Source organism: Nothobranchius furzeri, chromosome 2, assembly GCF_043380555.1.
Source record: "Nothobranchius furzeri strain GRZ-AD chromosome 2, NfurGRZ-RIMD1, whole genome shotgun sequence".
NCBI classification, from domain to species: Eukaryota; Metazoa; Chordata; class Actinopteri; order Cyprinodontiformes; family Nothobranchiidae; genus Nothobranchius; species Nothobranchius furzeri.
This window is the reverse complement of record NC_091742.1, coordinates 16,249,963-16,277,218: the sequence shown is the minus strand read 5'-3', so window position 1 is coordinate 16,277,218 and position 27,256 is coordinate 16,249,963. Positions and strand designations below refer to the sequence as shown.

The window sequence follows — 27,256 nt, the reverse complement described above, 5'->3', positions numbered from 1 at the left end:
TTGCTTAAAAAACAAGAATCTTTATTACAACACAAATATTTACAACACTAAAAAGGAAACTCTATTTACAAAAAAACAAAAGGAGCTTATTTGCAAAAGGGAGAACGAAAAGCGCCACCCCAGAAGGGGGTGGGGAGAAAACAACCGAGAATATTACTAGCCGGGGAGATCCTAAATTCAAAGTCAAAATGCCGGTCCGAAGTCTATAAGCCAAAAGGTCAAAATCCTAAATCCCAATCCAAACGAGTTATCTACCAAAACTAGCGAGCAAACCGAATATTATCAAAAGGAGCGAACCGAGGAGAAGAGAATAGCATAAACTGTTCCCAGTCTACACTATCCTTGACCTTCTCACCAAACTGGTGGCTGGGAGCAGCTTTTAACTGCTGCCAAGTGATCATCACGGATTTGGAACAGCTGGGCACCGGAAGACAGGTGAGACAAAGGCCACTGAGGCCATCTTGTGGCCAAAAAGGGGCAAGGCACGTAACAGGGTCAAAATCACCACTTCAAACCAACCACGGTTGCATGAGGCTTTTCTATGCGGACTGTTGAGTACTACAAGTGTACAAAATTTCGTGACTGTATTACAAAAAAAGGTTTATGGTGGGGGGGGGGGGGGTATTTTTCACATTCTAGGGGGCGCTGTGGAGCTAGTTTTATAGCGATTTTTTGGGACCTTTAAAATACAAAATTTTACACCACGCCTGACATGTGTGCAAAAATTCCTGATTTTTCGGGTATGTTAAGGCCTCCAAAAAGCCAATTTACTTGGCGGAAGAAATATAAACAGAGCTGATACAACAGGCCTTTGCAGCACTTTCGCTGCTCGGGCCTAATAAATGCAAAAAAGCAACTTTTCACCCTCATCTGAAGCTGGTTTTCTTTCTGCTTTTAGTGTGTGTGTGTGTGTGTGTGTGTGTGTGTGTGTGTGTGTGTGTGTGTGTGTGTGTGTGGCTGCATGGTGGAGCAGTGGTTAGCAATGTGTTCAAAACCTGGCTGCGGCCTTTCTGCGTGGAGATGTTCTCCCCATGCATGCGCGGGTTTCCTCCGGGTCGGTTTCCCCACAGATCACAACACGCCCTACAGGTTAACTGCTGTACGTTGCTTTCTTATATGTCGATGGTTGCTTTGGATAAAAGCGTCTGCCTAATAAATAAACATTTCTGTGGCTTTTCTCTGGACCTGCAGATCATCTCCACCTCTTCATGTGCTGCTGCTCTCCAGCAGGGGGCAGCATCTGCCACACTGCTCTTGCTGCTGATTGAATCATCCTCATTAAACAGTTTTTATTCTCAACAATCAATATACAAAAATTAGAAGTGGGTGACTCAAAAACACACAGAGAGATAACAGATATTACATTAAATTATTAAGATATGTGGAAAAGAAAAACCACTGAGTTAAAATAAAAAACAGTTTTTTTAGTATTGTTGATTATTTTATTAAATCATCTTTAATTCATTACAAATACCTTCTTTGGGTATTTTAATTCAACCTGCAGGACCGTTATCCAGATCCGTTACACAAGTTACCTCCTCTCCTCTGCAGCTATAAACCAGCTCTAGACCCATTAACTTCCATCCACCCATCATCCCGCTTGTCCATGCAGGGGGGCTGGCGCCTATCTCCTGCAGTCTCTGGGCCAACAGTTCACATTAACTTAGATATTAGTTCACAGATTAGTCATCTATTCTAGAGGGAAATATAGGAACTAGTAAAATCTCAACAGCCTCTGTTTGTAAAAGAAAATCAACATTATTAAAGGGGACAAAATAACCAGAATCAAACTTTTACAGATGAAAATAAATGTTTCACTGACTCACTGTAAATATTTACCCTCCAGAAAGAGAGTTTGTAGACTTGGCAATGCAGTGGTCTAAAGAGTAGATGTGATTTTAGCGAGTTGCTGTTTTCTGTTCTGCTCTCAGGTTTCCTGGTGCCGCTGGGTCCAGTTCACACGCCAACACAGGAACTGTTAAACCAGCTCATGATCCCCATTTATGACTTCAAATCATCTCAACGTTTATTTTAAAAGTGTTCAGAACCCCTGGAGCTGAAGGTGTTTTGAAAACGGCAAAATCAAACTCATGTTTTTCTTTAGGTCGGAACGTTTGGGGCCAGAGAGCAACATCTGATTCTCTACGCTTCTGATGTTTGAGACTTAATGAGTAAAGATCATAACAAACTGATAAAGAGCCTTGAGCTAATAAAAAACAAAAACATCACACATTAAAGCACAAATCTGATCAAATGAAAAGAAACTGAAACACTGAACCGGGCTCCAGAACCACTGATGAGCATGAGGCGGAATGGACCGTCGATCTGCTTCAGTCAGCGGGACCAATGATGTTTTATGTGTCATCAGGAAAATGTTGAGGTGTAGTTTCACTAACCTGTGTGTGTGTGTGTGTGTGTGTGTGTGTGTGTGTGTGTGTGTGTGTGTGTGTGTGTGTGTGTGTGTGTGTGTGTGTGTGTGTGTGTGTGTGTGTGTGTGTGTCCTAGAGGCTGCCCTCTCAGGCCGTTGATGCAGGTGGACATTTAAAAATATTAATTTTATCATTGATGCTGAGGGTGTGCCGGTGAGGCCGTTCCATCAGACTTTAGGTGCAGCTTTAATTTTAAAGGTTAATAACTGTTCAGTTGTTTGGTTAATTAGTATAAATGTGACTTTAACCAAATATGCAGAGGTCAAAGGTCAGAATTAGAGTCCGTTCCACTTTTTCACAGTTTAATAATCTACTTTTAACTGGGAGGACCGGTGCCCAGCACCATGGAGATCCAGGCTGAACTCCAGGGAGCAGATCAGTGGTGCAGAACCAGCAGCTGAAGTCAGACCCAGATGATGACTTCTCCCTCCACCTCCATCCTCTTCACTTCCAGTCTGAAACCCACAACAGAACCAACGGGACCATGATGGGAAAGAAGACCTCCTCTTGGGGGGGAGCAGCTGAGCAGAGGAGCTCCATCAGCTGAATCAGACAGGAGGAGGAGCGGATGGATGCCAGCGTGGGAGCAGCCACCAGCAACACTATCAACAACCACCCTCCTCCGACTGGGACCAGCTCCGACTTTAATCATTATTATGAGAATGGAAGAGGAGGGCCCAGCTCTGATCAACATGGCGGACAACAAAGCTCAGGGACTGGGGTAACAGTTGCTCGAACGGTACACGGAACCATGGACCAGGTCCACAACTCCCACGAAGGCTTCAGCAACAGCAGCCCGTACAACCACTACCCGGACTACCGAGCCGGATACGGGGCCAGCGGCTACGTGGGCATGACGAGCCCCTCCCGGCAGGGCAGCAGACCGATGGGCCCGGGTAGCAAAGCGGCTATGACTGCTACCAGCTCCTCGGCTGGAGGCGGAGGAGGCGCCGCAGGGTTCCAGCGGTTACCCGGACAGGGTCAGCAGCACCCATCAGGGGCTACGCCGACTTTAAACCAGTTATTAACATCTCCGAGCCCGATGATTCGCGGCTATGGAGGGGGGTACCCAGACTACAGTAGTCCTGCGGAAGAGACGGGCTCCCAGTACGGGTCAGCAGCTCAAGTCTGGGGAACCCAAAGGAGTCACCCTTCGAGCGTCAGCCCGGGGAACAACGGACCGAGCAGCGGTAGATCCCAGGTGAATAAAGCCGATTTAATGTTGAGTTTATCAGGATATAAACACCTGCTAACACCCGATATGGCTGTTAGCCTCTCATGCTAACAGCTGATTTCATTAATACACCTCCACCCACACGTTTTACTCTTTTGGTCTATTAACAACTCAAAGTCTCGATTAAATGTATTTATTCTTTAAAAAAAGAACAAATATTAACCTGTGACGTCAACATTTGTTAGTAAAATTTTTGTTTGAAATTTTGTTTCCAAGGTGACTCGGCTTTAGCATGCTAGGCTAAGCTTACATTAGCATCGTAGCAACACAGGCCTAAATGGGTTTCTCGTTTTAACTTAGCCCTTTAACGATCAAAAATTAGATTTTAAATCCAGATTTATGTAAATAAAACACGAAATCACCGACATGGTGTCCATCAGCTGACAGTTTGTTTCCCTTTTAACGGACTCCCAGTTACCACGAATCTTATGCTAATTAGCTCTTCTTTTAAAGTGGTTAAAAGCGTCCATCAGGTTGTTTTTCTGCACTTTTTGTGCCTGAAAATGGGTCATCGAGCTGGGGGGAACCGGATCTTATTTATGGGAGGTGTGATCCGACCAGACGACTGCGTTTGGTGTTTGATCCGGTATCATTTACTGGCAGGAAGCCCATTAAGTCCCGGTCACAAGCTGTCCTGACCTTCACACATGCAGATTAGCCATGTGGTCGACAGCACCGGTAAATATCCAGCTACTGCAGCGGACACCGGTGATCCCAGACCCAGATCACCGGCTCCGGGTCACCGTGGAGGCTTTAGAGTTTGCAGAAACCTTTAATATTTATTGGTGTTAATAATTATTCAGGTTGATTTCTAATTCTGGTTTAGGAAACGACTCTGAACTCTGACCCCAAATAGCAATAGTTGATTTTATTATTAACTTTTATAATTTGCTTTTGCCACTGATGGGTGTTATTATAGCTTCTACCTTCTGGAGCTCATCTAAAGACCCCAGATGACTCATCCTGAACCCCAGCATGAAAACCACACTGGGAACCGGACCGGTTCTGAAGTTCTAATTCAGACCCAGATGGGTCACAAAGTGGTTCAGATCTAATGTGAAACCATGAAAATAATGGCAGGCCAGAGGGTTATATACCATGATTATTTATTCACATATCTTTGTAAAAACTAAGTTGCTGACTAACTGTTAAAGACCCACTTGTGTAGGTGTGTGTGGCATGTGGCCCATCCCCTGGGGGAGCGGTGAGCTGCAGACGCAGCCACACTTGAGTTGGTTGTCACTAATTCATAACTGCGCTGCTCTGGGTGGCTGCATGTTGGAGTAGCTCTGTTGACTATATGTAAGTTTTGCCTTTTCTTGGACATTTTTTCTTCTAGTTTCTCAAGAAAAACAGTATTTTTTTGGACACTTTACTTTTCTGTTTCTGGTGCTGTGAAGCTTGGAGGATTTTTACTGCTTTTTTTTCACTTTTTAAACAGCAAGTCACCCCCAAATCAACTATTTTTTTCTGATAAACTATATAAATGCGTGTCTAATCGTGCTGCAGACACGTGTAGTCAATAGTTTTGCACTTTAGAGCATTTTAGTTAAAATTTTAATTTTCTGCCTGAAACTGTCAGTGTTGTGCCGTCGTCAGGTAAAACCTCTTCACTGCGTTTGAATTTAAATCTGCCACCGCTATTGGCTAAGAGGTATGCTATGATGTAAACTGGTACATTATGATGTCACAATGTCGTGAGTGTGTGTATTTGTTAGTGGCTCCACCCTCTCGGTCTGCTAGGCAACAGCATTTGTTGCATTTTTCAAACATGAAGTGGGAGTGAAGTACACTTCTAGTAAGGGGTGACTTGCTCTTTAAGCATTTGTTATGATGCGTAACCATGGCAACAGGCTGGTTTACATTCGGGAGCAGCTGATTAACATTGGAAAGGCTGAAATAATACCTCAACTGAAGCCACAAATCCCAAATGAGCTAAAACGCAAGAAGCGTGGGTGCAGAGCAGGAGCAAAACGGAGACAGAGAAAGAGGAAATTCAAACCATCTCTTAATCAGTTTCCCTCTGGGATTAATAAAGTATTTTTGAATTTGAATTGAATTGATTTTGAATTGAATTAAGTTTGTGCATCGCTCAGTGTTAGTCAGACACCTAAATAAAGTTAATTTAGAGTAGATGTTAAGTGAACATAAAATACCTTTAAAACAAATTGTGGAGCACCGGGCTGCCCAAGGATGTGCCTGACTTTAAATTGGCTTTACTAGGTACTAAATCTGCTCGCTGGAGCTACACGTGACTGACAACATTATTCTGTATCATTGTGGTGAAGAGTTTTGTTCCATCTTCACAAAACAATCACACTTGGTGTGTTTTAGTGTTTCGGCTCCTGTCTGAAGCAGGTGCAGGCCAGGGCCCTCTAGGGCCACTCAGCCTGATGTTCTGGAATATTAAACCGCTTTGTTTGATAAACTAAACATGATTTTGTCCACCAGCTCCTGTAACAAGTTCATTCAAACTTTATTTGTTTACTTCCTGATTTTGGGTCAGCAGTGTTGAACTGGCTGAGCTGCTCTTCTGTCTCTTTGCTCCCATCAGCTGACTGATGAGTCGCTCCATCCAGAACAGAGGTCAAAGGTCAGGATTAGTGTCCATTTCAAGCTGCATGGAAACATCTGTTTTCCCTCCTCCCACCTGTTATGTCAGTGTGTCAGACGGGAATATTGAAGCCCTCCCAGGCGTGACTGCTGACTGCAGCTGGAAGTGGCCTCCCAGGCTTCTGGATTGCTCACATGCAGCGTGAGCGCGGCTGCGAGAGGCTCAGCTGTTGGCTTAGGCTCAGAAAGCAGCAAGAAGACACTTTTTCTCACAGGAGTTTTATTTGATCTGCTGATGCCACAATCGTTCAGCAGATTCCAGAGGTCCGAGAGAAAATCATCACAGTTGGAAAAATGGTTTTATTTTTCATCCTGTTTTAGAAGCTTTTAGATGGTTAAACAATAGGAGGGAAGTCTACTGTTGATGCAGGAGAATATGACATGGATGATGATGATGATGATGATGGTGAATGTTAGGAGGACCACAGAGATGAAGAAGCCTGAGTGGCCTAGTGGTAGAGTGTCTGCCCTGAGACTGGGAGGTCAGGGTTCAGATCTTGGTCGGGTCATACCAAAGACTAAATGGGACCCAACACCTCCCTGCTTGACACTCAGCATTAAGCGTTGGATTGGGGGGTTAAACCACCAAATGGTTCCCGAGCGCGGCTGTGTCTGCAGCTCACCGCTCCCCCAGGGGATGGGTCAGATGTGGATGTGTGTGTGACAGCTGATGGGACTTTAACTGAGCATAAATGGCTTTTCTCATTATGACTCAGAGTCCGGTTAAGTTAGCTGTCAGGTGTTAAAGGAGAACTTCTGTCAGTTAGACGTGAGTTCCATATAAAAGTCATTCTTGCCCGACTTGTTGAGGAACAGCCTCTGTTCAGAGAAATAGTTTTAGTCCTTTAGGACTGACGAGCTAACAGCTAGTCTGGGTGAATACTAACTTGTGTTGCTGTCATCTAAAGTCAGCCCTGATCTAATCATCAGATGTCATTTAGAAACGTTCACATTGACATCATGTCACCTTTACAGGTGGTTTTGGCAGAAAAATCAAAAACCTACCCAGACTTGACCCCTGATAGGTGCTGCTGGTGGTTATAAGCAACCACAGAGCTCCATGTAAATAGAACAGCCACAGTGTTCTTACAGCAGCACTCGCCTAACCCTAACCAGCACACACTCAGAGAAAAGGAAGAAGAAAGTAATAAGATTACAGATAGTCCATGCAGGCAGATGTTCGTCCACTCATCCCTCATCTTCTGCTGCAGTACACGGCTGGATGGTGTTGGAGGCACTTGAGAAGTCGAACAACATGATTCTCACAGTGCTCTTTTGCATCTCGAGGTGAGTCCAAGCCCGGTGCTGCAGGTAGATGAACGCGTCCTCCACCCCCATGTTCAGTTTATATGCAAAGTGCAGTGGGTCTATTTCCGGGCTCACCACTGAACATAGATGGTGAGGATGAGTCTCTCCATAGTCTTCATCAGATGGGAGGTCTAGGCGACGGAGCTGTAGTGGTCTGGTTCTTGGGGATGGGATGTTTTAACAACACAGGAGGTCTTCTACAGGGTGTGGACCGGGTCCAGCCGAAGGCTCAGGCTGGACCCGTGCGTAACCTCTTCAATTTAATAATCGTGAAGGTTTATAAAACAGATCGGAGCTGATTTAGAAACACCCCTCCGACTAGCCATTAGCTCATCAGTCCAGAAGGATGTAGACAGGATTTCTGACGTTAACTCCTTGGGCCTAACACACAGATGCACCTGTCCACCATCACCCGTTCATCTGCAGTCCTCCGAGCCTCGTTTTCTGAGTTTTAAAAAGCTGTTTATCATCACTCTGGTGTTTACCTGTCCCTCAGGTGTCGCCAATGGACCCAACGGTGATGAAGCGCTCTCAGCTCTATGGGACAAGTAACCCTCCCTACAACCAGCAGCAGGGGCCGCCGTACTCCGGTCAGCCGTACGGATCCTCTTTTCCCCGAGGGTACCAGCTGGGGATGTCCAGTAGGGGGCAGGCAGTGATGGGGGGGGTGCAGTACCCCCAACAGCAGGTAGGAGGCGCTTGTTATTTTAGTTTCTACAGAATGAAACGATCCAGATCAGATCACGTAAACCTTTTGCCTCTCATCAAGGTTTTGCTGACGGTTAAACTGTTTGGACAAATAAATGTCTAGATAATCAAATATAAAAGTGTTTTTCACCAGATCAAAGGTTCTAAAAGTAGCTAAAGGAGGTCAATTAAAGTCCTGCATGAGAACAGTCAGCACCTGGTCTGAGCCGGCGAGCCCAAAGGGAGCATGAAGGTTCTGGAGCTCTGATGGGTGCTGCTAGGCGACGGGGACCCAAACACACGTCTCTAGACTACATATGTCCCTCATGCTGGGACTAAAGGGGTGGAGTCGGTGTCTGGGCCCCAGGTGTTTGACTCTATAAAGTAAACAAATGTTGGCACTGAAGTTCTATCGACCTGTTTCCATGACAACAGGAGTTTTAAACTGGATTATTCAGCTCCTCCTCTCAAAAGTCGACCCGGTTTCCTGACAGTAGTTTATCTTTTCAGTAAAGTAAAATGTTTCTGCTCCAAACGTGAATCCAGAGAGAAATCGATCACATTGTTGCAAACTAGTTCCATCCTAAACCTGGATGCTTGTTTCCATGGAAACAAAACCAGACCAGCGCACATTTGACTCGTAGGTGAATGTGTTGCTTCACAGCAACGATCATGTGACGCTGAGGGGTCAAAGGTCAGAGCAGCTAGTTAGGTTCGTGGAGTGGCTGAAACTTTTCAGGAAGCTAAATATGTGGAGCTCTCTCAAGGAATCGGTCCCATAAACAGTCCAGTGGAAAAATCATAATGAGGTCTAGAATCAGAACTACGTTACCCAGAAGCCTCAGCGGCCATGTTGGCAGCTTCTTTCACACACAAGTCCTGATCAGGCCCGTTTCTCCTCAGATGGGCTCTCAGTACAGCCAGCAGCAGAACCTGAGCAGTTACAGTCAGCCGCCGTACTTCAGCCCCCCGCAGCAGCAAACCGCCGCCCCCAGCCAGACGCTCTACATGCAGCCCCGCCCACTGCCTCCACAGGTAGGTCTACACCTACAGAACTTCGAAGCGAAGTCCAGTCAGGTCCAAACAAGTGGTTCTGAAGATAAGTTTTACAATGAGTCTGCTGCTTTCATTGGTCTGCGGCATCTAGTGGAGCGACGGATCAAACCTGTCAGATCATATCACGGTTTTCAGTCACGTGTCGAATCGGAGAAACGAATCGCTTTGCTCTCCATATTTATTTTGTGAAACACTTAGTGCAACATTTTCTGCTCAATTAGCAACTTGCTACAAAGGCATGAGTTATAGAGAGGTCTGATTGCTGATTAAATGTTGAAACAGCTTGCCCTATAAAGACACGCTCTACCATCATGTCCAGCTTTCACTCCCCCGCACCTTTCTGATGCTCTGTTTATTTTTATTTCATCCTCTTTAACAGATTTGTCCCCAACAATGTTCACAGGTCCCACCCCATTTATGTTATGTCCTAGGCATGTGTCCCCCCCCCCCAGGTATGTGTGTGCGGCGCCGCACCATCAGACTGGAGGCCATGTTAACTTTCGCCATTTGTTATTGTACAGGGGAGCCAACATGTGACTTAAACGGTGCAGGTGGTTTTTCAAGCTCCTCCTCCTCCGTCATGATCACCGCTGTGCATTTCTCCTTTCGCCTGAACAGGTAGTGCCTCCGCCCTCCATGTGACGATCCGCGTGCGGAACCGTAGAGAGGGATCCGTACAGATCAATGATGACCCGTTTCACCCCAGCGGCATCTAGAGCTGCCAGTGTTGCGCTTCAGCTCCGACATCGTTGCGTAAAATGTGTGGAGCCGATATGACGACGCTAACAGTTCCTGTAAAATCGTGAGAAAGAGAGGCACCTGAAGGACGATTCAGAGGGTTCCGTCGTTTCTCGTGGTGGATGTAGGACCAGCTATACTGGAGACTGCTTTTGTTTAACCCTCTACCAAACTGGGTCACATGGCTGTGATCTGGGTGGTGGTTATGTGCCGTGGTTGGGACGTCTGAATGGTGACGGGCTGCTGGTGAGAGGCTCTGAGCGGAGAGACGAGGGTTTAACACGGTTATGGTGTCATCCTCTTTTCCTGCTGAGGTTCCTTCACAACCCGATAGCGGCAGAACCTAAAGAGCTTTTCAGGTCATCTGAGTTAGATAACATCACAAGTTTTCCTTCATCGTTTTCCTTCATCCGCAGCGCCGTCTGTTAAAAATCACTTCCTGTTCCTGACGGGCCCTTTTGACCAGCCCCGGCTCAACTTTTATATTACTCTGAGTTCTGATGGGCCTTTTAGACCATCTGCTGCTGTGGCCCCCAGACTCTGGACCTCTCTCCCCCCTGAGCCTGAGACCAGTGGACTCAGTGGTAGGGTTGTCACGGTATGAAAATGTAACCTCACGGTTATTGTGACCAAAATTATCACGGTTTTCGGTATTATCGCGGTATTTTTTAAACGGTGTTGCATATGTTCAGAAAGCATTGATAGTCCTGTTCTACACAAACTGAAATAGGTTTGAAAAGGTTTAACAGTGTTTATTAAACCTAAAATAACACAAAGCCTTAGCAAAAGTGCAACTTTTCACAAGTAAAGGAACAAATAGCTTCTTTTTCTGGAACGTGTTACAGTAGTCAGTGCAGGTTTAAATGATACAAATCCAAACATTCAAAACATAAACAATATGTAAACAAATCAAAGAAACACCACTTGTTTTCTCATATACTTGTTTTCTTCATTATCAAAATGAAAATCTAAAACTCCAGTCCACACTTGACTTGAGCGCTGTACAAGTCAACCTTAAAAAATATGTATTTAAAATAAATAGCCACTTTAAACAAATTACTAAAATAACTACTACACTATGTAATCAAATCCAAATGTTCAAGTATAAATGGCATTGAATAAGTAAACAAATCCATGACAAGGAACTAATTGTATATTTCTCTTCATCATCAACAAATAAGATGCTTCATCCAGCAACAGGGTGTCCGTGACGCGGTTTAAATGCTGGCAGAGGGCGCTGCGGCTGCAGTATATAGTGACTCGTTGTATTCTCCCTCAGCCAAAAGTCCTCGCGTCATGCATTTAAGCTAAAATGCTCATGTTGACTTACCTTGCACTGGCTGTAGAGACGTGGGTGATGGTCACGCAGATGTGCCATGAGATTCGAAGTGTTGCTGCCTTTTGCAGACACTTGTTTCCTGCACGTTCTGCAAACGGGATAGCAGTCTTCTATTAGCTGTCCCTCAGCATTTTACAGAAATCCAAAATATGCCCATACTTCCGATTTAGTCTTCTTTGAGGGCTGATGGATGTCCTGGGCGCTGCCGTCTCCTCCTTCGGCCGTTATTTCAGCTTCAAAGTTTTGGTGCCGTTGCAAACTAAAAAGTGCGTGTGCGCGCCGCGGGAACTTCAGCTGAAGCGACGGTGGCTGGTAAGGGTCACCGCGCCGAAACCGCGGCCACGGTAAACCCACCGAGATAATTTAGTTTTTTAAAAACTGGACGGTTATTTTTATTGTCAACTTTTTTACCGGGGTTTACCGCTATACCGGTTACCGTGACAACCCTACTCAGTGGTCTCCTTTAAACTCACCTGTTCAGGCTTTGGTGGGACCTCCATCACCTCCCTCTCCTTGTTCTGCTCTTTCTCTCTTTCCTTTTAATTTTTTATCAAAATTTTTATTTTTCTCATTTTAATTTTTATCTTTTTTATACTTAATTAATCATTTTTTTGTGAAGGTCCTCGTGATTTTCATCTTGAGAGGCGCTAAAGAAAAGATGGTTTTCTTGCTTTTGTCAGCCAGGTCCTCTTGAGCGTGTCTGGATAAAAGGGGAATATTCATTACTGATGGTTTCTGTGTTCATGGACTGAAGTCGGCTCATTTGTTTATTTTGACACAGGAAGTTCCTCAGGAAGCGTACGGGGGGCGGGGCAAGTCTGCTGCTATGACTCTTGGGAAGCCGAACCATGAGGACGTGAGTCTGAGCCAACAGGAGAGACCGTCCAGCCTGCCGGTGAGTCCAGCGACCTGACGTGACCTCATTAGTCTGTTTGTGGTGTTTGTTGGTGAAGATCCTGCTTTGGCGTGCGGAGGGTCACGGCTGACACACGGAGCTCCTCGCTGTTCTCCATAATGACTCTGTCCTCCTCGGACTGCAGCTGAACCTCACAGACCTCACGCTGCAGCTTCCTGCTGCGTCTGACGGAGAGCGAGATAACGATGTGTCCTGCTGATCCGTCATGCAACACAGGATACACTCTCATTTGTCTTTAGTCCATAAAAGGTGTTCAAACTTCCTGTTGGAGTTTCATCTGGATGGAAGTCAGAAAACCGAGCCAGACGGGTTTCACTTTCCTCACAGAGCAGAAGTTCTGGTCCTGTCCTCGGTTCCAGATGCTCCTGAGACAAATGAGATCCATCATCAAAGACCTGAACCAGGACCTGGTTGGATCAGGACCAGGCTGCTGGTACTAGACCAGTTCAAACTGGTTTAGTTCTGCGTCCACTCATCTCTGGCTCATCCCTTGAGTTTAGGAGCCTGTTTTCTATCCTCAGGAAAACTGAGTAAAAATAAACACCCAAGTCCAAAGAGAAGCTGCAGCTCCGACTCTGGTCAACATCAGGGAACATTCTGTGATTGTTTAGGTTTCCGTAGGGTTTGGGGGGGGGGCTCAGGTGTTTGCTAGAGTTTTTATTCCTCTAACAGATGAAGTGTGTCAACTCTGCTGCTTACATTTAATCATCTGCACCTCCAGCTGTGAGCTGCCCTCGTTCTCTCTCCATCAGGTTTTTACATTCCCTTTCATTTCCCTCATCTCCTTTCCTCCTCCATCCTCCATTTCTCCTCCTCCAGTTACTCCTTCCTTCTCCTCTCTGTCTGTCACCCACCTCCATCTCCTCTCCCTCGTGCTGAGCCTCCTTTTGAAGTCGGGTCCTGATGCAGTTGCCGTGGCGACTGCTGCTGAAGGAGAAATGGTTCCCTCAGCAGCATGAGCAACAGCCGGAGCTCCTTCTGTCCGTCTGACGATGTCCTGTTCAAACGCTTCAGTCTGACCCACAGCTCTCTGGACGGACACACACACACACACACACACACACACACACACACACACACACACACACACACACACACACACACACACACACACACACACACACACACACACACACACACACACACACACGCACTGTTTACGGGAAGATTGAGTGTTTCTACAGAAACTCGTCTAAAGGAGTGCTACACTAATGGGCTCTCTGTGGGGTGGGAGCGTTTGGATTTAATTGAACTGGTTGAATCGAGCTGAATCGTTTGACGCGACCTGAGCTGCAGGTGAACGAGATCAAGGTGAGACTTGACGTAGGAACAGCTGATTGTTAATGAGAGTTCTGCCTCATTAGAGGTGGCAGGAAGTCAGAGCTTCAGAGAACGTTAAAGGGCCGTCAGGAGCAGAGCTACAAACTGCCCATAACTGAAAGCCTTCGGGTGGTGATGAAGATCATGTGACCTCACAAAGGTAGAAACTCAGGGATTGGAGCTGCAGAGAAACACATACTGCGCCGGTTTGTGCGGGTGTGTCACCTAAGATCCTAGCAGAGGCTGATTGGTCTGAGCTGTTGGTAAGGGGCAGATGAAGGAAAGGAGAATGTGTTTCTGGGCTGTGATTGGCTGAAGCACTGGGGCTAAATCCCTCCTCTACTCGTCTTCCTCTTGTTCATCTTTTATCTTTTTTATAATTTTTTATCTTTAATTACTTATTTTCATTGTTTTATTCTCAATTTTTTTATTCATCTTTGTTTTCATCTCATCTTCTCTGTTTTCCACCCGTCTCTTTCTCTCCTCTCAGTTGATAAATCTGACCCGGAGTCAGCTGTTTTAGCTTAGCATCGAGCTAACTTCATCACGCCCTTCCTCGTGGAATAAACCTTTTATCGGCTCATTTAGTACAAAGATGCACCAAAAATGACCCAAAAGTGCTTTTTTGGTTTTCACGTGAAACGCCTAATTCACCAAAACCATGGACGTAGTTTTGGGAGGGACAGGGGGGGACATGTCCCCCCCCCACACACTTTTTCCAAAGTCACTTTTTGTCCCCTGTACTTTTTACCGTCCAAAGCAATCGTACGCTGTATTAAACAGACTGATTGGGCTCCAGGACCAGGCGCAAAGCAACCACTTGTGTTGAAGCCTGCTCCCATCAGAACCGCCCACAAGCTCATCTATTGGCTCTGCTGATACTTGCTAAAGTGTGATTGGCCGTTCCTGCCACCTGTGTACTTGACAGTTCTGCGTTCCTGACATTGCATAAAAGGGGCTCTAGGTTGTAGTTTTACAACCTAGAGCCTCGTGGCCCCTCCCCTTTACTCTGAATGAAGTCTTTTGTCCCTCAGAAGCTTCGGTGGTTAAACTCATAAATCAGGGAGCTGCAGGAGGAACACGAGGAGGTCAGCAGCAGAACAGTCTGACCCGATCAGAACCACACAGAACTTCAGGTCCAACAGCGATTTCTGCGTTGGTTCCTCGTACAAACATCTACATCTATGAACGTTAATCCGATCAGAACCAGAACTCACAAACATCTGATGTTATGATTCAGTCAGAAAACAAATCAGCTGTTTTTAACGGAAAAATTTAAAGTGAGTTTTTTTTTTCTAAGCTGATCTAAAACCAGCGGGTCGGACCGACCCATCACCTAGAACCAAAACCATGTCTCTGTCTGATCCAGGATCTGTCGGGCTCCATCGACGACCTGCCCACCGGTACGGAGGCCGCCGTCAGTTCAGGGACCTCGGGGGACCAGGGGACTCCAGGGGCCCGCCTGCCTTTCTCCCCCCACGTCTCTCCCCGCCTCCCTCCTTCTCGTACAGGACTGTCCCCCTCCCCATCACTGTCTCCTGCCGGGAGCAACCAATCACGGTCAGGGCCGTTGTCCCCCCCCACGTCCAGCAGGCCAGGTAGGAGGAAGGGGAGGAGGTCTATGACATGACAGGTCCAGGGATGTTGTAGTAACACTGTCTCTCTCTCAGGGTCTCACTTGACCGCTCAGGTCTCTGGTCCTGGATCAGATGTGGGTCCTCAGTCCTCTCAGTCAACCATGACCCCTGACAGAGGTTTGCTCACTCATCATCATCATCATCATCATCGCTTTATCAGATCCAGAGTGAAGTTTCTGCTCCATCAGCCGATCAGGGTTTTGGGTCCTGGTTAGATTCAGACTCTAAATATCAAACCATTTTAAACATGTATGTTCGTGATGTGGTTGTCAGCATCAGCACTGCTTGTTGGTGAATGAGGAGTTGTCATTAATTAGGTCTGATCTAATGAATTTGGCTTTTTCTGAACCATTGGGGTGAGCTGCAGGTGAACCCTTCTTAGCATGAAGCACAAACTTAAAGCAGAGCGGAGCTGCCGGGGGAATGTGAGCTAGCGTTAGCCTCAGCTAACCTGAAATTGTGAAACATTTGTTTTCTAGATGATCAGAGTCAGGTGATGTAAACAAGCAAGACTTCTGACTCTGTAATAGGGCTGCTCGATTATGGCAAAAATAATCATCACGATTATTGTGACTGAAATTGAGATGTCGATTTGCTCAGGGCACAATCAGGACAAAAATGAATAAGAAACAATATGATCACTAAAATGATTCCTAGAATAAAAAGACCAATATACTTATAGCTCAAAGTCTATGACCCAAGGGCTCTAGACCTTGGTTTAACTCATTTAAGTCTAACCAGTTCAGACCCAAACACCAATATCTTGCAAATACTGACAGCAAGAATCATTCAGTGGCATTTATAACAAATACATGCAAATAAATTGATGTTCACTAAATGTTGCATAGCATTTATTTAGTTGTGTCAAGGTGCTGTAGGAGAGTGCAGCACCGTGTCCTCAGAGAGATTAGTTATTATTTATCAGCGTGAGGAACTTATTTCTACTTTATTTATAAACTATTTATTTACAAGTCCATCAGTTAATGTAATAATTGTCCCAACCACAGCTGCACCCCCCACCCCCCAACCCGGTCTCACAGCAATCAGGGGCAAGCTGCACGTGTGTTTAGCGCGCCTCACGCGCACATTTAGCCGTTTTTAGTGGCTCAGGAGTCTGCAGGTACGGTGTGTGTGTCACTCACTCTGGTTACTCCAACAGGGAGCCGGCTCCGAGAGCCGTTTCTTTAGTGACTGACACATCACTACATCATTCCCTTTCCTAATATCCTGAAGAACGGTCTGGAGTGCAGGCGGAGTGTTTAGCTAACCTGCAGGAAATGTCGACGACAGTTATCCAGAAAGCAGCTAAGGGTTACCAGAGATGTTTCTGAGGTGTTCGCTAGATACATTTAAGATTTAAAAAGTCAAGAAGGGAGTCTGAAAAGCTGTTAGAAATAGCGTCAAAGTCGCTAAGCTGGCGACACTGTGGGAGGAGCACTTCATTTGCAACTCAGGGCAGCGCAAGTGGGCAGAGCAAATAATCTGCTTGTTTTGTTTTTATAATCGTTCAAAACTGGTAATTGGGATTAAAATTAGATTAATGGAGCGGCCCTACTCTGTAAGGATTCACCTGTTTCCTTCGTTTACTCACACGATCATGTGTTACTAGATGATCTCAGCCCCGCCCCCACAGAAAAGAGTCCTAGTCGCTCTTCTCACTCGGCCGACTCGGTTCTGATCCTCCCTCTCCCTGTTTGCCCCCCCCCCCCCAGGTTTCCCTCCCTCCATGCAGCGCTCCACCCAGTTTGGTGCCCAGCCTTCAGCCCACCCCATGTCCTCCCAGCCTGCTCCATCGGGGCCGATGCATCACGGCCCCTACCAGCAGGGGAGCCACTCCTACGGCCAGTACGGTCCCCCAGGTACCAGATCCTGACCCCTGCACCTTTACAGGATTAAATCTCTGTCTCACCTTTCATTTCACTATGACCAGGTAACTACCCTCGGCCCCCCCATTATGGTGGGACTCCAGGTGCCAGCTACAGCGGGCCCGGCCCAGGGCCCGGCCTCGCCAACAGCCTGGGGCCAAACGCCACCAGTCCGATGCACGGTCAGGGCCCCTCCACTCCTGCAGGTCGGGGCCTCGGGGCCGGGGGCCGCTCCAACCCCATCGGAGCAGGCACCATGTCCCCCACATCTCCCAGCATGCCTCAGGCCGCGGGGCAAGGCATGGGGTCCCTGGGGCCCAGCACCAGCAGCAACCCAGAGATGGTCCCCAACGCTGGAATAAGCACCAACTCCTCATCGCCGTCCGTGAGCGCCGCCCAGAGCTGGTGAGATGGAGGGCAGTCTGGGGCATACCAGCGCCCCCTGGTGGGTGGAGTTCTGACTTGTTTCTTCTGTGGTGTCCAGGCAGGGCAGCTTCCCAGGCGTGACCCTGATGGGAGGTCCGTACGGCCAGCACCTGGGCCCCCCTTTCTCCGCTCCAGGTATCCTGAAACCATTCCCACTTTAAGGTCCGTTGGGATGATTACCCACCCCCAGCTGTGTCCCTCCCCAGGTGTAAGGATGATGCCGGCAGACGGGTTCAGACCTCATGGAGACGCCAGACATCGGGTCGAGTTCAGTAAAGAGAACGTTGGGCTCGGTTCTGATCCCCTCAGAGCCAAGGTTAGTTTGTTTACATGTTTGCTGTCCTTCAGAAGGTTCTGGCAGGTTCTGGTTCTGATCTGGAACCGTTTCCTCAGCACCGTGAGGAACCATTATCCTGTTAAAGTTCTGGATCCGGAGAACGTGGGGACTAATGGAACCGTCCGGGTTCTTGTAGCACCAGAACCCTCCTCAGCTCTGGTTTCTGTTAGAGTTGCTGAACCGGACCTTTGTTGGTGGGACCTGGTTCTGATCAGAACCTTGGGTTCTCGACCCGCTCCACTAACCGCTGTGATCTCCAGCTGCTCTTTGTTCTGCTCCGACTTTGTTTCCATCTAAAAGACCCAAAACTCAGCGCCGCCGTTTGTTTCTGTTTGCTTGTTCGTTGCCAACTCGGCTGCTCCTCCTCCGCTCCGCTCCTCATCAGGAGGAGGTGAGGAGTGGACCTTGATCCCGTCTCTGGCGCCGTTTGTGGTTCTGCTCTGACCGGGTCCGGTTGAGCTGATGAGGAACAGCTGCTTTGATCTGCAGAGAGGATTTTCTCCCTGAAGCCGAGTGACGTTGGCTTCCAGGGAACCGTAATGGAAAAGTTGTCGGATTAGGAAAAAAACGGAATCTTTTCTTTATTCTGTTTTTCAGACAAGAGAAAATAAAATATGAGAGATTAGTTTAAATTAAACGATTTGGGAGGAAACTGTTGACCTCTGGGTGAACCTACATCAGCTGTAGACTCCAGATAGTCTGTTTATAGTTTTAATGTGTGTGTGTGCGCGTGTGTGTGTGTGTGTGTGTGTGTGTGTGTGTGTGTGTGTGTGTGTGTGTGTGTGTGCGTGTGTGTGTGTGTCTTACAGGACAGCTACAGGTCTCAGTGTGTGTCTCAACACCCCACCACCCCATGTCCCATGTCTCCCAGCTCAGCCAGTATGTCCTCCTTTGTGGGGGAGGACAGCAACAGCATTAGCAGCCCCTCCTGGCTCCAGACTCCGCCCAGCCCTGTAAGTCCCACCCACTCTTTGATCTGTGACCAGCGGTCCTCTGATGTTCTGATGAAGAATGATCAAACTTGTGATTCTAGTGGATTTTGTTCATCTCGGTTCTCTGGTGTCTCCAGAAGCCCAGCGTGGCCACCATGACCAACGAGAAGGTCACTCGGCTCTATGAGATGGGCCCTGAACCAGAGAGGAGGCTGTGGGTGGACCGGTACCTGTCCTTCATGGAGGAGAGGGGGACACCTGTCCCGAACTTGCCCACTGTGGGAAAGAAGCCTCTGGACCTCTGCAGACTGTACCTGGCTGTCAGAGAGATCGGAGGACTGGCCATGGTGAGAAGATCCTAACATCAGGGTTTGGGTCTGAGTGATAACAGAACCGTCTGCAGGACTCGCTGATGGGTTCGGTTCTGTTTCTCAGGTAAACAAAAACAAGAAGTGGCGTGAGCTGTCGACCCTCCTGAACGTGGGGACATCCAGCACCTCTGCCAGCTCTCTGAAGAAACAGTACATCCAGTACCTGTTCGCCTACGAGAGCAAGGTGGAGCGGGGGGAGGAGCCTCCGCTCGACACCACGGCGACCACAAAGAAACCGTCATCCCTCCAGGCCAAGATCCAGCCTCCATCTCCAGGTGAGACAAGAGTCCCTGACATCTTATGGGCCATTCCCATCTGTACTGGGTAGGGCCGGGTAGCCCCAGTCGGCCCCAGCCTGGCCCGGTTGATTCCACACGTCCTTGCCTTAAGCCCATGTGGGCTGATTCTACCCACCAATCAGAGGCTTGCTCTAATGGAAGGTGTGAATTTGCTGTCAGCAGTGGGTGTGTTGGCCCTGGTCGGCCTGAAGCAGACCCCCTCGAGAAGAGGGCTGAGAATGAGCCTTGGTTGGCCCGGAAAAATACCAGATATGTAAACAACCTACGCTACCCGGCCCGGGCCGACCCGGTACAGATGGGAATGGCCCATTAGTGCCGTGATGTACTTGCTGCTACACGGCGCTGCCCGTAGTACCAGGGTGTTCCCCTGGGGGCGCTCTAGACCACTCAGACCTGGCAGAGAGCCGGGTTTGTGGGTACAACCAAAACAAATATGGATTTAGCAGAGGAACTTTTCACCCTGAGGGTGTGTTTAAAATGGCTGCCACGCATTACTTGCATTGATTTGTGCGCGTCCCCCAAAAGTAACGTGACGCGTCCGAACGTTACATGAGTAACCAGTAGGTGGAGTCGACCTATCGAGTGAGACTCTCACCACGGTGACTCCGTCTCTGGTTCAGAGGTCTTTCTCACCATCTACCATACCGTTGTCTCTTTTTCTGCTCTTCAGTTACTGACCTCTTCTGTTGACGCCATGTTTGTTTTGGTTGTTCCCACAATGGTGATGATTGTGACGGTTGACCAAACGAGCTCCCTGGCTGGCTCGCCACATTTAACTCTTGTTGGTACGGAGGGTAAATTACAGCAACGGATGACTATGATTGGCTACTTTCATTTCATTTATTTATATAAGGACTGTGCACATTAATAAACATTTCTGTAAATAGCGTTTAATCAGAAGACTTTAGTTTCTTTGACTTCAGGGACCATAAACACACTTCGTATTAATCCAGACAGTCAAGAATATAGTTATGAAATGATTTTAATTCTCTGTTCTGAACTAAATGATGTACGTGACAAAGTATGAATGAGATGATGGTTTTGTAGATAACAGATGATGAATGTGATCTAGGGGTTCTAGCAAAACCTTTCTTAAGTATCTGAGAGCGATTGTAGAGTCTGGGTTGTAAAATCGACTTGGCTGTTTGGTTTTATACGCTAATAAAAACACCGTCTGACGCAATTTGTGCCGAATTTACGCACCCTTATGTGAAAATCCCCAAGCAATCCAGGAGGTCGAAAGGGACACTTCAATGGCGTGGACCTCTGGTGACGGAGCTCTTAGCTCCGATTCCGACCCATCTAGTCTGGGTTATCTCCAGGTGGCGGCAGGAAGCTGGAATGCTAGTTTTGTGTCTAAGGCTGTTCGGTGTCTGATGTCACCCGCGCGCGTCGCAGAGCAATGTTTTGACCTGAGGTCAAGAGAGAGGATGGTCTCAGACTGCTTGTTCACCGGTTTGGCCGAACCAGGAGGCAGCTAGATCAGGAAGTAACTCCTGTTTTAATCAACCTTGTTGATAAATTTGGCAAATCAGGATTTGACACGTTTGAAGAACCAAAACAGCTCAGAAGTCCCTCCAACCCTCAGATACATGGAGAGGTTAACTCGGTGTGAAGTGGAAATGTTTTAAATGTTAAAACCTTAATATTAACATTATGATGCACGAGTAAACTGACAGGTTAACGTGTTAAATCAACAAACACTGATCTGGTGTAGTTTAAGACCTGAAATGAATCATTGCAGGAAAAACATTAATTTTAACACATCAATGATTAATGCACACATTACACACTTTAGATTCAAACATCTTGTTCATTCAACACATTTGATTATATCAACGTATAAAGTTGTAAAGTCATTTGTGATTCAAGGAGGATGACCTTTATTCAGAGTGAAGGTCAAAGGTCTCGTCTCCTGCGTGAGACCTTGAGCAAAGATATCATGGCTTCCTCGTTCAGTAACGCATCGTAGATCCTTGCTTTTCTTGCTTGGAGGCCAGACAGATGTGATGCACCCCTGGATGTGTGACGCAGTTCATGTCTGCCAAGTAAAAGTTCATTTCTGTTCATTTTGATGGAAAACCTGACCTTTGGTACGCTACAACTACAAAAGGCTCAATCTGACACTGGAGCTGGTGATGTGAAAAGAAGACAAACAGTAACTGGTTCAAAACAAAGAATCTTAATAAACAGAAAAGCATAAACTAAAACAACAAGTTAGGCTTTTCAAACGTTCATGAATGGCGTTTCTCTCAGAAACCAAGGTACACAAAAACAACAAAAAAATGCTTCTTCCCAAAGTTCTTCCCGTTCCTTTTTTGAGGTCCAGGAAAGAATGACTCAACTTCCAGGTCAGAAAGCATTCATTCAGTTCAGTTGAGGCTCGCCACTCTCACAGAGAGCTCCATATAAAAGCCTGGTCGCTTATCCCGAGTCCTTATGTTGATCCGCCTGATTTCTCCAGTGGGCAGCTGTGAAACCTCAAGCGTCCGAGTGCTTATGAGCATCTTGCTTAACATGTGAGGGAAAATCCGAATGATTAGAGAATCCGAGTCCCCGCAGCCTTCCAGAACCGTCAACAGGTGAGCAATCATGAGAACCGGAACCACCATATTGGGTCAGTTATATCCTGTGGTGCTCGTAGCGGACAGCTCAGGTGTTGCAGGTCTGGATAACATGAGTTACACGATGATGATTGTGAAGATGAAGATGGTGAGGATGATGTGTTCTGTTGTTCTGGGTCTCTGCAGTCAACTCGGCCTCCCTACAGGGCCCGAACACCCCTCAGTCCAGCAGCAGCTCCCTCACTGAGGCACCCGTAGACCTGAAGCCCTCGACCCCCACCTCCACACCACACAGTCAGATGGGTCCCCACTCCGGAAACAGGTAGTAGAGGTCAAAGGTCAAATTTAGAGACCAAAGCAAAGGTGTTGCTGTCAAACTTGTGGTTTTCAATTTTCCTGGTAGCTTGTTTTCTTTTCTTCTCATCGTTTTACTTAATAAATCCACAGAAATATAATTTTCATAAGTTTGAAGAAAAGTAAAACTCAGTGGTCCTGTATCTGATCCATGCGGTACACCGTTAATAATTAACCTGGAGCTGCGTTACGGTGAAGCTGGTGAAGACATGAGCAGACATGTTTTTAATGAAATCACTAACGGGTTTAGTAAGTAAAGTTAACTGTGGTTGCTTCAATGTTAATTATTATTATCATCCTTTAGTTAGCTTACCCCCCCCCCCATTAGTCAAACGGGTCGTGCTGCTTGATCAGCTGACTTCACCAGCAGAGTTTCTGCTCTTTGGTTCTTCTAAAAGCTCCGCTGTCATTTTACTTCCACTCGTTTGTTTTTTTTTAGTTTAACTGTTTCTGTACGAAAAGCTCTTTATAAATAAAGTTTGACGTATTGTTACTCCTCTCAGGAGCCTGGGGGGGGTGAGCATCCAGGACCCGTTTTCCGAAGGCAACGATCCGGCCTTCCACAGCAGGCGGGGCCCGGAGCCCGGCGGGGGCCCAGCAGAACCAGCGATGAGGCTGCAGTATGAAGCCAACTGTGGAGGCTCGAGGAAGGGTGAGGGAGGAGTCCTCGGTTCTAACTTTAATCGTAAAATCATCCATTCATAATGAAGCAAAGCAGCCCAGACCCGGATCAGCAGGTTCTGATGTGTTCAGTAATGGAACTGGTTAGAACCTTTCTGGACCGTGTGGTTCTGCCCCCTAGTGGTCCAAACACCCACCAGCAGCCTGAGTTCTGGCCTTGCATCCACGTTACGTCACAACCCAGAAACAATAAACCGGATCCTCGAGATTCTAACCTCTCCGACTCGGTTCTTCACAGGTCCGGTTCTCGGGGAGACCTTTGGTCCTGGTCATTTACCAAGCGGCACCATGCAGGACATGTACACCTCTGGGCCTGTAACAGGGGTGGGGTCCAAACCACAGTACCCTTATGGGCCCGGCTATGAGCGGAGGTACAGTTCTGACCCAAAAGAACTTTCTGCTGTTTTTTTTTAGTGGAAAATCAAATAGAAACAAACTGTTTGGGTTTCACCGAAGGTTCTGTTCTGCTTCTGCAGAGTAGACCATGTGACGGGTCCGCACAGAGGCGTGGCACCCCCTGGAGGTCAGAACTGCATGGGTTCATCTGGAACCGAGCCGGGCCTGTTCGCGTCTAACAGATACCCCCCCCACCAGAGGTGAGAGGCTAACCTTCACACAGACCCGGTTTCACCTGAGCAGCAGAACCTTGGTTCTGTTCAGCCCACTCATCAGGTCTAGTGAACCAGAACTTCTAAACAGAACCAAATCAGTTCCATCTGTCGGACTGATGACCCGTTTGGACTGGATGTTCTGGAGGAAGCTGAATAATTCTGCTGTTCTCTCCTCAGGCCCGGCGGACCTGATGGGTACCAGTATCCTCACAGCATGGCCTACAGTTCCCATCAGCCTCTGTACCCCCACCAGCAGGTGAGCAGCAGAACCAGAACCACAGGCTTCTGGGCGGAGAGGTTCTGATACCTAATTAGCTCTGGTTCTGGTCTCTGCAGGGCTACAAGCGTCCAATGGAGGGTCTGTACCCCCCCCCTAAGCGCCATGAGGGAGAGGCCTTTGGAGTGCCCGCCCCGTATGGAGCAGGAGGCGGAGCCTACATGAGCCCTGAGCGCCGACCCGTTCAGGGACAGTTTCCTTATCGTCAGGGGGCCCCCCAGCACAGTATGATGGGTTCAGGACCATCGGGGGGCCCGGGGGAGGGGCCTCAGTCCAACATGTGGCCCCCCAGGACGGACATGAGTTACTCATACAGCCGGCAGAGCCAGGGGCCCCCCTGCGAGCACGAGGGCCGCCCCTCCCAGGACACGCAGTGGCCCCCCAGTCCCCACAGTCAGCACCAGCCCCCCTTACCCACACTACCCTCCAGGCAGCCCCCCTCCACATTCCAGGCCACGCCCACAATCCAAAATCATGTCACCCTCTCTCACAGCCCCTCCCCTTTTCCCCGGCCATCAGGGGGCTCTCTGTCCCCCAACAGCTCCCCCTACCTGTCTTCCATCAAGAAGCCTGGGGCTCCAACCGGGCCCCCACCCCCTCAGGGCCTCCCCCTCATCTACAGAGATGTCAGCTACCCCCCCAGTTCTGTGGAGGCCACGCCCCCTAAACTGAAACCACGGCGACGCCTGACAGCCAAGGACACAGGTCAGACCCTCTCACACACACACAGACACACACACTGCTGAGGCTCACTCTATGATCTGATTGGCTAGGAACCCCAGAGGCGTGGCGAGTGATGATGTCACTGAAGTCTGGGCTTTTAGCAGAGAGCACGTGGGCGCTGGACACCATCAACATCCTGCTGTACGACAATGGGACAGTAGGCTCTTTCAACCTTCTGCAGGTGAGTCAGGACTCCTTCTGTCGCCATGGCAACCAGCAACTCTGTAAACTCAGCGTTTGTTCCTCCTGCAGCTGCCGGGTTTCCTGGAACTTGTTGTGGAGTTTTACCGCCGCTGCCTCATCCAGATCTTTGGCATCCTGGAGGAGTACGAGGTGGGGGCTGAGAGCCAGAAGAGCCTGCTGGGGCCCGTTCCCGAGAAGGAGGAGCTCAAGGAGGTAACGACTGCCTCTCAACCTGAAACCAAGCTGGAGGAGGCACCTCCATGCAGTGCTCTCGAGAAGGAGATGAAAGACACCAAACCTGTCCTAGGGGTGAAGGAGGAGCAGATGGAGCTCCGCCCTCAACAGAGCAGCAAATTTGACAAGCTGCCAGTCAGAGTGGAGGAGATGGGGGAGACATGGGAGGAGGTGGAGGAACGCTGGACCAGACTGAGCCGACCCAACGGCTTCATCAGTGGCCTCCTGCACTGGAAGGCAGGAGGAGGAGACTCCACGGCTCATATCCAGACCCACTTTGAGTCCCGCACTGGAAACTTTGCTCCTCCAGATCCACTGGAGAGGTGGAGGGGCGAGGAGACCAGGGGGAGGACAGGAGGAGGTGAGGGTAGGAGCCCAGAGGGCGAGGGAGTTGAGAAGGACGGCTTGCTAGAAGAACAAGGAGGTGATCATCTGGTCCTGATTGGATCTGCCCAGAACCCGACAGCAGCTCTGACTCGAGTGTGTTTGTGCTCTACAGGCCGGCAGTCTGAGGTCAGAGGTCAAAGGTCAAGTCCCATTAGCCACCAGGAGGATGAGCCTCGATGCTGGGACGAGGCGCCGCTCTCCACCGCCGAGTCCTGGCAGGACTCCCTGACCAAACGCTGCATCTGCATCTCCAACATCATACGGAACCTGTCCTTCGTCCCTGGTAATGACGCCATCTTGTCTCGACACCCGGGCCTGGTTCTGATTCTGGGCCGGCTGGTGCTTCTGCACCACCTCCACCCCCCCAGGAAAGGGATGCGTCCCTCGTACCAGCGAGAGGAGGAGCAGGGTCGGGCCTGCAGCCGGGACGAGTGGTGGTGGGACTGCCTGACGGCGCTGAGGGAGAACACTCTGGTGACCCTGGCCAACATGTCGGGTCAACTGGACCTGTCCCAGTACCCGGAGAGTATCTGCCTGCCCATCCTGGACGGGCTGCTGCACTGGATGGTGTGTCCGTCGGCCGAGGCCCTGGACCCGTTCTCCTCGGCGGGCGGCTTGTCATCGCTCACGCCTCAGAGGCTGGTTCTGGAGTGTCTGTGTAAGCTGAGCATCCAGGACTGTAACGTGGACCTGCTGCTTGCCACGCCGCCCTTCAGCCGCCAGCAGAGGCTCTTCTCCTCTCTGGTCCGGCTTGTGGGCGAGCGGAAGAATCAGGTGTGTCGGGAGATGGCGGTGGCCGTACTGTCCAACCTGGCACGGGGCGAGCCAGCGGCGGCTAGGGCCATCGCCCTGCAGAGAGGCAGCGTGGGAACTCTTATCGGCTTCCTGGAGGACAGCGTGGCCATGGCCCAGTACCAGCAGAACCCGCACAGCCTGCTGCACGCCACGCTGCCGCCGGAGCCGCCCAGCATCAACATGATGTGCCGCACGGCCAAGGCGCTGCTGGCCATGGCGAGCGTGGAGGAGAACCGGACCGAGTTTGTTCTGTACGAGAGCCGGCTGCTGGACATCTCGCTGTCGGCCGCGCTCAGCCCAACGGTGGCGGCCATCATGTGTGAAGTTCTGTTCAAACTCAGCCGCTCATGACGCAAATGTGGCTCCAGAAGCTCCGCCCACTTCAGAGCTGTGATCGTTCTTTTATTTAAAGTTTTTACGTCTGAATTCACAGAATCTAAAGTCCATCTGTTCGTTTGGGTTTTTATTTGATTTTAATACAAAAATATTTAAACTAGTTTTATTTCTGTTTGAACCAAAGTGCTTCAGTAGAGAACACTCGGGTTCCTTAGGGGTGGGGCTAGTGACATGTGGGCGGGGTCAGATATTTAAGCGATGTGGATAAATGTTTCTTTTCTCATGTGTGATGGAGGAAACGCTGATGTTCTCTCGTGTTCTTCGTTCTGGTGCAATGAGTTCGTTTTGGGCGTTTTTATGTGAACTTCCTGCTATTGAAACTCCAGTATTTTCACCTGGAGAGAGGGGGCGGAGCTACACCTGTTTACTCCTCTGCTCTTTTCATGTAAATAGATGATGTACATCTTGGTTCCAGCAGGTGGCACTGCTGATGGATGACCTTGCCTGACAGGTTCCACCTGTGGGGGGGGGGGCATTTGATTGGAGGAACTATGTACAGGAAGTGTGTGTGTGTGTGTGGGATGGGGGGGGGGGGGTGCTAGCT

General features: G+C 48.7%; 1 protein-coding gene across 2 annotated transcripts; it reads left to right on the top strand.

Annotated features, from left to right (window-relative positions):
• Positions 1-2,821: 2,821 nt before the first annotated feature.
• Positions 2,822-26,870, top strand: arid1b (AT-rich interactive domain 1B). 2 transcript variants are annotated; one of them, XM_015947897.3, is made up of 22 exons: positions 2,822-3,630; positions 8,081-8,272; positions 9,175-9,306; positions 12,186-12,299; positions 15,010-15,238; positions 15,311-15,394; positions 16,990-17,136; positions 17,208-17,547; positions 17,627-17,703; positions 17,775-17,884; positions 18,715-18,858; positions 18,975-19,184; positions 19,273-19,483; positions 22,258-22,393; positions 22,929-23,077; positions 23,345-23,477; positions 23,583-23,702; positions 23,895-23,973; positions 24,054-24,699; positions 24,768-24,898; positions 24,970-25,558; positions 25,634-26,870. In XM_015947897.3, exons 1-22 carry the CDS (start codon positions 2,998-3,000, stop codon positions 26,665-26,667), a joined length of 5,640 nt encoding a protein of 1,879 aa, XP_015803383.3. In that variant the 5' UTR covers positions 2,822-2,997; the 3' UTR covers positions 26,668-26,870. The 2 variants fall into 2 exon arrangements, with proteins under 2 accessions (XP_015803383.3, XP_015803382.3); XM_015947896.3 differs by having other exon boundaries at positions 24,970-26,870.
• The last annotated feature ends 386 nt before the right edge of the window (positions 26,871-27,256 follow it).